The sequence below is a fragment of the Cydia strobilella genome, chromosome 15 (assembly GCF_947568885.1).
Source record: "Cydia strobilella chromosome 15, ilCydStro3.1, whole genome shotgun sequence".
Taxonomy (NCBI): domain Eukaryota; kingdom Metazoa; phylum Arthropoda; class Insecta; order Lepidoptera; family Tortricidae; genus Cydia; species Cydia strobilella.
Genome location: NC_086055.1, coordinates 10,644,232 through 10,655,403, shown reverse-complemented (window position 1 = coordinate 10,655,403; position 11,172 = coordinate 10,644,232). Strand labels below are relative to the sequence as shown.

Here is an 11,172-nt window from a genome sequence, read left to right as displayed (position 1 = left end):
TTAGCATGCAAATGTAAGAAAACGACCATTAGGCAAGCCTTCACCACGCAGAACGCAGTCCCGGCCGTATTGATCATGCGAACCCCACACGGTTACATACGCCCGTCTCTTTTTAACTCCCTCACAACAGATCACTATTAAACATAAATATTTTCATTACCAAAATGTCTTGTCTCTTTCTTTTTCCCAAACCGAAAGCAACTTTACCACCAGGCAGCTTACGATTCGATTTCAAAGATTGTAACGCAAAGGCGTTTAGCATTTTAGGTTACGTGGTAAAAACGTTGTTGTGCTAGCAAATTCCGTATCTATACTTAAAGGAATAAAGATCTATTTCACGAGTGGGTTAATAGAAAATGAATTCTATTACAGAATTCGAGGGATGATTGTCGATAGATAGCGAGATGGCTTGACGAGTCCCGCTTTAAGTTGTTGACAAGTCGGAGATTGTACATAAGGAGGATATGTACCAGGCGATGTAAAATTTTAAAGTTTCCTGCAGATTGCTATTTCTACTTGCTTCAGTATTCGTAGGCATTGCTTGCTCCTTTTGACTGGCTTTAGGAATCAATTAGGAAATGAAATGTATTAGAAATAACGATTTAATTTACCTAGTATTTGCGGTGTGGTCACAAACATATAATATTTCCGTGGCTGTCTTATCACTACATAGTATAAAACAAAGTCGTTTTCCGCTGTCTGTCCGTCTGTCCCTATGTATGCTTAGATCTTTAAAACTACGCAACGGATTTTGATGCGGTTTTTTGACGTGATAACGTCTTATAAATCGATGAACACCGGTAGCATGCACTTAAAAGTGTCACGTTATGTACATATCTCCATGGTAACGTTGTGGACAGATCTCCATGGTAACGTTATGTCAATGTTTTCTCATGACGTTATCACGCAACATTATCGTCCGTAACATGGAGACTATATAAAGGAGCCAAATCTCAAGTAATTAGGCGGCGCCACCATACACCGAAATAATACCAAAAACAACCTACGTAATTTGGTCGGGTTATTTGTTGGTTCATGTTATACTCATGTCCCAGCCCCTAACTAGCGCCACCGGAGAGATTAGGAACTATTATTTAAAGCTGAAAGCGGTCACTTTTGCAACAATTCTGCCATAAGCATAAGAGATTGGCATCCTTTTCTATATCATCCATAGTCCGTAAACCGACTTTACAGACAATTTTTTTAAATAGATAGAATGTACCAGAGTATGGATGGTATAGAAAGGATGCCAATCTCTTATGGCAGAATTGTTGCAAAAGTGACCGCTTTTAGCTTTAAATAATAGTTCCTAATCTCTCCAGTGGCGCTAGTTAGGCTCTGGGACATGAGTATAACATGAACCATATAAGGCAACAAATAACCCGACCAAATTTTAGTAGTATTTCGGTGTATAGTGGCGCCGCTTAATTACTGTTTTTTGATGGACACTTTTCATACATAGAAATTTGGCTCCTTTATATAGTCTCCATGTTCAAGAGGAAGGTTTATATCCTATATATTATACTACTCTTTGGTTTATATGTATAATTTGTAAAGGTTTTGTGCAAATTAGTTGAACTACCCGTGCGAAGCCGGGGCGGGTCGCTAGTGTTACAATAAATGTTAAAACTTAACCTGAAGTGGAATATTAAAAAACTAAATAAAAGTACATAGGTACATTTTCTAATTTGTTGTTGTAAGCTCAATCACATGACTGGTTGACTGGCTACACTACACCAGCCGGCTGATAAAGCCAAAGTTAAGAAAAATTTGCATAAGTGGGCGGGGCTTTATCGTCAATATTCTAACGTGTTTTGTAGTTTGTTCAGCCGCACAAAATAATAAAAGTAGGTATATTTCTATATAAACATGTACTTACGTTCCAAGTGCTCTTGATAAGTAATCCAATATGAATAATATGATGATATAATGAATCCGTATAACGAAAGAAACACGATGATACTCAAAAATAATTGAATAGTTGACTGGTAAAAGAACTAATTTAAAATAAAAATGAAACTTTCTGAATACCTACGTAAGATTTGACGTTTTCAAAATCATATTAAATATATTAATAACGGGTCACTCACGTGTTTTAAGTCGAAAACGCTCGACATGTTTCACTCCGTTCCGAGGAGCGTCATCAGGAGCTTGCGTCGACGGTGACGGACCGGCGCAGACTGTGTGTCAAGCGTTTTGGACTTAAAACACGTGAGTGACCCGTTATTAATATATTTAATATGTCTGTGTCTCACGGAAGTTTTGTTATTAAAGTTTTCAAAATCATTATGAAGAATTACTCATTTATGTCCAGAAACCTATACAAACCTATCTCACAACCAACTAAAATGTTCTATATAGTTTAGTCGTAGTCCCTGTAGACAACTAGAGACCACGCTAAGTTTGCACCGACTTGACAGTGACAATGCAGACATATCCCATCGGAGCACCATTCTTGACGTTATACTGAGACGGATCCAGCGGAGCGGAGAAGGGATGTGAATTACAACCAATGCTATTGGTTGATTCCTCTTATCTCCGCTCGTCTCCGCCTCAGTAGAAAGGCAGCTTTAGCGTGCTCCGGCCCAAAGCTTCTTAGAATTTTTACCCGACCCCAAAACATTATTTTTAACCGACTACAGCAAACCGAGGAGGACTAGGGAATATTACGCGAAACTCTGCGTAGGAGGTGCCAGGGCGCCACTACCACAATCTGAGGGTCTATCGTGAAACAAGAAAATTTCTTTATCTAACATCTCTGTCACTCTTGCATATTTGAGCGATAATGAGGCAGATAGCGAATTTTTGGATTCGCGTTTCGCGGTATATAGGTCAAAGAGTAGTATAATATATAGGTCCTCTGTAAGCAAACCGCCTTGATGCATCAATGCCATATTTTATTGTCTGCTGCTGGCTGAAAACTTGTCAAAAACCTGTTAAAGGCACAGTATGTATAAGTTACTCTATGGTTTACTAAAAAGGCTAGTCCTGCACTCTGGTGGCAGAACATTGCAGTAATATCCCCTATTATAATAATCAAACGAAACCATTATTCGATCGAGAACAAGATAAAATAAATACCTAATAAAATCTTAGTCCTTATGTCTGCGATGCGTATACTTCACACTACTACGTATGTGTAATCGTGTACAACGTACATAACCAAGTTAAGACACAACTAGTAAACATGTTGTTTACATTCAACTTTCATGCATTAAAATGTTCTGGCAAAGAATTATCGACACGTGTCAAACTGAGTAACTACATGCTAATGTAGTTTGCATGTTGAGAGGAATTTAAGCGTAGGTAGGTAATGCGTATTTTTGCAGCCGTTTCGAGCAATCCCAGCTCGACGAATTGATTATGGTGACGTATTTTAAATTAAATTAAGTTATTTACGCTGAAACTACAGACTATATCAACGTTGCTCTGTGGGTATTTGAAATGGATGTAGATGTAGTATTAATAACAAAACTTCCGTGAGACATAGACATATGAAATATATTAATAACGGGTCACTCACGTGTTTTAAGTCGAAAACGCTCGACATGTTTCACTCCGTACCGAGGAGCGTCATCAGGAGCTTGCGTCGACGGTGACGGACCGGCGCAGACTGCGGGCCGCAGCCCTCCGCGCCCGTTGACTCGGCGCGGGCGCCGGTGGCGGCAGGGGGGGCGAGAAACTACCCTCGTTTACGGCATTATTGTCAAATGATGGGTTGCACACAACACTCACGGACGGTACGAAGTGAAACATGTCGAGCGTTTTCGACTTAAAACACGTGAGTGACCCGTTATTAATATATTTAATATGTAGATGTAGTATATTTTATTACATACTAGCGACCCGCATCGGCTTCGCACGGGTGCAATGCTGATGTATTACACATATAAACCTTCCTCTTGTATCACTCTATCTATAAAATAAAACCGCATCAAAATCCGTTGCGTAGTTTTAAAGATCTAAGCATACGTAGGGACAGACATCCATCCAGACAGCAGGAAGCGACTTTGTTTTAGTATGTAGTGATATGCACGTTTAATTTGTTTGTGAATTTAAAAAAACACGTAATATAAAAAAAAAATTACAGCAGGTTAAAACCTGCATCGCAAATTAATTTTTGGATAGAGTCCGACCGACCACATCAAGTTTTCATTCCAATGTATGCAAATCGGTGCAAACCTGTGCAAACTTAATGTGGTCGCAATCTATATACCATTCCAATACCAATACTATGTAAACAACAAGTTGTAAGCGACTCTTTAATTCATAATTATTTCATAAATTATTTAGGCAGGGGATTAATTAATTAGTGTAATATTTTTCCACCAGTTGACTTCAATATACCGAAGCTTTGACCGAAGCTAACAGGAGCACTTTCGTACTAGTAACGACATCTATAAAGGGGTGGAAAAACTAAACATCACCTTATGATGCCATGCGCACAATCTCTGTAAGCTAGCAAGCGACTCTATTCATTATAACTTTATGATAACGTTTGAATTCCCTTGCGGTTTTCACGCGTGCGCCTTACGATTGATTTTCAGTGTCGCTGTGAAGTTGACAGATGCTTGTTGTGGAAATATAATTATTTACGATTGTCTAAAGGCTACAAATAAGTGTTTGATTCAACAATAATGAAGATTGAAGGTAATTTACTGCACTATTAGATTAGTAGGTATAAACGGGAATAACGGGATCTATGTGGGCTCCCTTTTATATGTTGATATTAAATGAGTTTTTGGTTAATTATTGGTGATCTTATTGGTTAGTTAATAAAATTGTATTTGTTCTTTATTAAATGTTATGAAAATCCTTATTACTATTTGGCTCAGCCACAAACATTTATATTTTTGAATAAATCTTTGCAAACGGGTTTGAAATTGATTAGAAGACGAAGATTTATAATTTATAACCATATATTTTTTCGGTTATGCCATGGTTATCATAATCATGCTGCCATACCATACCTCTTTATCTAGATATCAGTCGAAAATATAATTTACATGTCTTTTTTAAACGTTAAGTAGAACATAATTCCCTTACTTCAACTTAACTTCACCTCCAGGAAACTTATTTCTATTTCTTTGTAACTTACCTTTTTTTAAATCTCCAACGTTACTTTTCTACAGGTGGTCAAATATTTTTTTCTAATATCAAATATATGTTATTCTGGATTTGAGATTAATTAACATGATGACATAAATGTCCACAAAAGTGTATTTGGTGAGCGGATAAAGGAATTTTTGACCCGTAAGGGCATTGTGATCGGCGGGATTAGGGTTTTATCGCCATAATACGGTGGGTCGCTGAGTACCACCAGGGGTCTTGTTCGATGTGACACACTGCCAATAGGAATGGTAAGTAAGCCTTGTCCACCCAAATGGGGGAAAAACAGTACATTTCGATGCTAGTGCGGAAAGTATGTCATTACTTCACGTGGCAAGACTCGGGACGAGTGAAGAATGACATTTCCGCACGTGTATCGAACGAAGTTTTTTTTAATACAGTTGCGAAAAAATAAGAAAAACAACAAGTAAGGAATATCGAATGTTGCCCTTGGAAATTTAGCTTGCAGTAAGAAAAAACGCCTTTTCTTTGACATGCGTTTCGGCAGCTATTCCTACCTCTACCTTCCATAGCTATTCCGTTTCATTCAGACAACTTATTAAGAATGGTTTTTCAATCTTCAATATTAAAAAATAAACGTGTTATAAAATAATGATGAAGAAGTAAGTAATAAAATATGAAATATGTATATTTTTCGTATTCTTACATTAACAGTAGGTTTTTATGTTGGTTACGACATTTAAAGGAAACTACACTCATCAACAAGTAGTCATGAATACAAGTATAAATTTAAAAAAAATTGAAAAGTAAAAAGCACTAGTTCTCGAATACCAACTTTCCGCACGCTAAACAGCTACGTAAAATAGTACTTTTTAAGCAACTGTATTAAAAATATCATTGCCCAATATCTCGAAGAACTTTGAAGTAAATATGGAATACTATACTCCTTAAACAAGCGGTCATGCTCGACCGTCTGTGTGTCAGTCCTCTCTCGCGCCGCTTGTGACAGACACCCCGACATATGGACCGCGCACTTGTCGACGCAAGCGCATAATTTGTCCTCCATTACGCCTACAGGTCCACAACTTTACAAATCACATGCGTAAACTATGATCTCATAGACATAAGGTTCATTTTGATAGAAGCAGGAGCACAGATAAGTTGGTAGAGCATAATAAAGAGGGTCCGATTAAAGGCTCGTCTTTCTGCCAACTGTTCGATCTGAGAGAGGGTGGCCACATTTAATTATGCATTCCCGCTATTGAAAGTAGTACTTTGTAATGGATTTTCTAGTGACACAGTACCTACTTAGGAGTAGATGTTATTAATTATATTAATATCAAAGTGATCAAAGAAGTAAAAAATGCTATTTAAAATGTGCTCTTAATTTTTCATATCATACATTAAATTAATTCATATTAAATTATCAAATGCGTAAGTAGACTTGTAACTTAAGTAAAGTAAATGTAACAATTATTGCACTTACTAGGATGTCAAACACTAGGACGTTTACTTTATGTCTTGTTGTGGCCAGTACTAAATAGGCTATGTAAAGTAACGTTCACTGGTTACTTTATTAAAAAAAACTACGAAAACTTTAAAGCCCGCGAAAAAACTCTAATGTTGTCAAATATTTAATAAGGAGCAAGCTGTCTATTGAATGTGAGTTATGTGAGCTTAAATAAGTTAAAATATTTCAGGTAAATTAGCTACGACTTATAGCTATCAATCAACATTTTGCAAACTTTAACAATATGTAAAATAAGCTAATTTGACGTTCTAACTAAACATTTAATTTGACGTGCATTTACTGACAAATGAAATGGGCAGGAGTGAAATGAAGTGTGAATATTGCGTCTCCGCGGGGTATTTGGACCGCGGGGCTCGGCCCCATGGGGGCACCAGCTGCCCTACCCTTTATGTTGCAAGTACAATGGTGTTCAAATTACAGACAGGTACCATTCAGTGTTGATCTTGTTTCATTGTTTAGTTATTTGTCGTGAATATTGACGGCACGTGCGGACTGTGTTGTGAGTTGTGACCGAGTTTCGACTTAAATTGATTTGGCAACTGTTGCGTGATATTTTGATTCACTATGATCTTATTACCTGATTGGGAAACACATTTTCTTTTGGGGTTCTGCAGAATATCGATCTAGTATTAACTAAAAAAAAATAAGTTTAACCCCGCGGTTTATAGATAGGATTGGGGTGATTATGGATTAAATAAAGTTTCTGGGTATGTAATTTTGTTTAAAAATAGCTGTGGTTAATGTCCATAGAATTCGATATATTAGTCTAGAAAGAAAAGTAATGACGAACTTTGGTTTATAATTCACGCATAATGCACCAGAAAATATCAGCCAACTACCCGCGGGCTACCCACGGAGTGTGTAAGACTTTCTGCTACCGAAGAAAAACGATTTCCGAATATTAGCATTAGGCGTTTAGTGTCCTGCACATAGTACTAAAACCTACATTTCTGGGATGTAAAACATTGTGATGTGTTAATTTTCAGCATTCATGGTACTGTTCCTATCCTCGCTGGTCGCCGCACTGCGTCGCGGCCCGCATCATCCCCACGGGCAGTCTCCAGTGGACCAGAAACACCACCACTATAGACCGCCGCGTAGTGCGGAGTCTCTCACGGCAGACGCTCAAATACTTCACGATGTACAGTGAGTGCTATATTTCTAATTATAACTTTAATAACCCTGTTGGTCTCCAAAGTTTCTGCGGGTCGCTACATCTATATATACTCGATTTGGCTGCCATCGATCAGAAACACCACCACTATAGAGCGTTGTGTAGTGCGGAGTTGCTTACTTCAGATGCTTAACTACTTCACGATGTGATCTTGATCCACAACGTGATAGCTACGTGCACAGGGCCATTTGCTAGTGTTTATATTGTTATCTGTGGATACTGGTCACCGTGCCATAGCGTCCACTCAGCTTGCACTTTTACAGAGCCGCATTGCATGTTGCTGTTCATTGGATTAGAGACGCTGCTTCTGCAGCAAATCACCCTGCGGGTCACGGACTCGCTTACACTAGATGCATATAGCTACCCCACGATGTTGCAGTGTGACTGACGATTTTAAAAATAAACTTTTTATACTCTATGTATATCTGCAAATAAGAACGTCGTGACGCTATAATATTCTGTCATGCTAAGATTGCCACTAAAGGCCACCCCACACTAGCGTCTTTTGAGCGCTGGCGTTATGGAATAGGCGTCGCTGCGCAATTGCGCCAACGTTGTGTAGAGCAGTTGACTAGACGCCAACGCTCGGGAGACGCTGGTGTGGGGTGGCCCTAAGATTACAAATTAAAGTCTTAGCGAGATAGGACAGGATATCTAAAGCCATTTAATCAACATTTGACATGTCGTCTCCCAGGCATATAGAAGAGGACTCCAAAGTATTGACCCCTGAAGCGCTTGCGAAGATGACGCCTGAAGAACTGGAGTTTCACTACTTTTCCGCACACGATTTCGACAGGAACTCTAAATTAGATGGACTGGAACTACTGAAGGTAAAACGCAACTAACTATAAATTAATTTGTTTGATCTAAAGAGAAATTAATTAAGAGGAAAAGGGACGGCCGTTTCTCCCTATTTTCCTCTCTGGATATTGACATTACGTAAATTATTTTTACATAATTTGATGTAACACTATAAACATATAACTATATATATTTGGTGTGTTTTGTGTGTTTGTGGCACTATAGCTATGCCGCACGTTTAACTTTTTTGTATTTTTTGGTTAAAATGATTGTAAAAAAATTTAAATGATCCTAACTCTTATAATAATTAAAAAAAATCGAAAAACGTAGCTGTGCTTGATTGGTTGTGTCAAAATATTTTCAATAATGTTAATATCCAGAGAGGTACGAGTAACTGAGGACTAGGTTTGTATGAAAAGACGATTTCGCGCATGTTAGAAGTTAAGTTGGTTGGGAGTGAAAGTCGACAGTGGAGGTTTCGTCTTAAGTCCCACTCCCAACGCCAACCAACTTAACTTCTAACTAAATTATACTTCTTACTAAAGACATAGGTAGTGTAGAAGGTACTTAACCACTCATTTGCTTTTGGTAGCTCTGGTTGCCAGCCGTACTGATCGCTTGTTCATAGCGTAGAGTAACTTATACTAGAGCGGTACTTTCATAGTAAATTTTGTAACCCCAGTAAATTCACTGCCATCTGTCGACACACTTTAAAACTAAAAATAAATATTTATAAAAATACGATAAAATGTATTTATATGGATAAATGTTTTTTTTTTTATTTGCATTAATTATTTTTATGATTTTGATCCATGTTCTTTCACTGATATGCGTTAAAATTATAAATAACAAACGAAACCGTCAACGCCCTCTATACGAGTGTAGGTTAAAACTAGTGGCGCCCTCTGATCGAGAATCAAATTTTCGTGATTTTCGAGGCACGTTTCTTCCTTAGACTGTATCCATCTATTACGGAGTTATATCTATCTTTGTTCATAGACATTAAATACTCGTACAATGTAATGTAAAGTCTACTACAAAATATATGCAGAAGATGCAGTCACTGTTAGACATGTCTACAGTTTTCAATTTCATCCAATTATTACTGGTACCCAGTGTTGGCCGAACGTTAATTGCAAGTAACCATTAACCAGTACAAATTGAACCGTAAACCGTAACGGACGGTTACAGTTTACGGTTCAATTTGTACTGGTTAATGGTTAATTGCATTAACGTTTCGGCCAACACTGCTGGTACCTATACTATACCTATAGATAAAATCTTGCTTCAGCCTTTGACAGAAAATATACAATTTTTAGTAGCTAAAACCCATACTAATAAATAACATTCTTTTTTATTTCAGGCGGTGTATCATACAATAGAACACGAAGCTCACGATCCTGACAACGATTCCTCTATAGAGCCTGAAGCAAACGAGCTTGACGCCTACATAGGTGTGTAACTTTTTTTTATCAATCAATCAAATCAATCAATCAAAAGATCGTAGTACAATCCATATATGTATCTACAATCCTTACTCTATCGCCCATCGAACTCATACTTCACGGATCGCGGGTCAGTTTTGGTTCTGGTCCCATAGCTTGAGTACTGAGTAACTACTATTCCTAATTTTCATGAAGTAACTGTAAATAAGTGTATTTTTATTATTTACATAAAGCTAAGATGATGATCAATATTTATTTGCTTGGCCCAAGAGGTACAGTTTGAGAATACTTAAAATGTTTGCCCCTATTATCCTCGCTTAAGTCCAGCCAAACTCGACCGAATTTCACCTTCCCATACAAACGGAGTTTAGTTCTCATTTTAAAACTACGTGTTGGATTGTTATCAAACTTTGCACATACAATGACATTAGGTATATCTTGTTCTGTAATTAGTTTATATAGCTCTAGTAGGTATATAAAACAAACGAAATAGAGCAAAAACAAGTTTTGTATGAAAAACTTAAATTCTCTGTATTTTTTTTAACTATGGTATCTGAAGCTACATAAACTAATTACAGACTTAGATATACCTTATTGTATTGTAAGTACAAAGTTTCAGAGCAATCTAGCTAGTTGTTTTAAAATGAGAGCGTAACTACGTTTGTATGGAGAACCGAGCTTGCCGGGGACTCTTAACCTTAGGTCTTATATATGTACTACAGCGCTAGTGGACCGCACGCTGCAGTCGGACGACACCGACGGTGACGGCTACGTGTCGTACGCGGAGTACCGCGCTGCTCGCGCCAACAACCCCAGCGAGCGGACGCCGAGGGTGCTCGCTGCTAACTCTCCGCCTTAACACTGTTCGATGGAATTGCTAGAAAATCTTAGGTCACGTGTTGATGTCAGCTTTAACAGTGACTGGTCCGTCAAACAGCAATGTAACCCGGCTGCCCTAGCTCTAAAGTATAAGTTTAACTTGGCTGAAAGTTAGTTTAAAGAGGAGTATTTACTTAATGCAATAAAATCATATTTTCTATCAATCTGATGAAAAGTAATACATTTCAAGAATCAAGCAAGATAAAATAAAGCGCATTGGTAACTAAAATCTAAATGGATTTACGAGAATCAGTTCTAGTATCTAAGGAAGC

At 37.7% G+C, this 11,172-nt stretch overlaps 1 protein-coding gene across 1 annotated transcript; it reads left to right on the top strand.

The window, feature by feature from the left end:
* The first annotated feature begins 4,529 nt into the window (after positions 1 to 4,529).
* LOC134747733 (multiple coagulation factor deficiency protein 2 homolog) lies at positions 4,530 to 10,901 on the top strand. Its single transcript, XM_063682357.1, has 5 exons — positions 4,530 to 4,650; positions 7,588 to 7,747; positions 8,470 to 8,605; positions 9,940 to 10,030; positions 10,744 to 10,901. Exons 1-5 carry the CDS (start codon positions 4,638 to 4,640, stop codon positions 10,878 to 10,880), a joined length of 537 nt encoding a protein of 178 aa, XP_063538427.1. The 5' UTR covers positions 4,530 to 4,637; the 3' UTR covers positions 10,881 to 10,901.
* The last annotated feature ends 271 nt before the right edge of the window (positions 10,902 to 11,172 follow it).

Bases quoted from the DNA above. Each gene is read 5' to 3' on its own strand.
- LOC134747733 (XM_063682357.1), top strand. The intron at 7,748-8,469 runs GTGAGTGCTATA...GTCGTCTCCCAG, and splicing joins CAAATACTTCACGATGTACA to GCATATAGAAGAGGACTCCA. The intron at 10,031-10,743 runs GTGTGTAACTTT...TATGTACTACAG, and splicing joins CGAGCTTGACGCCTACATAG to CGCTAGTGGACCGCACGCTG.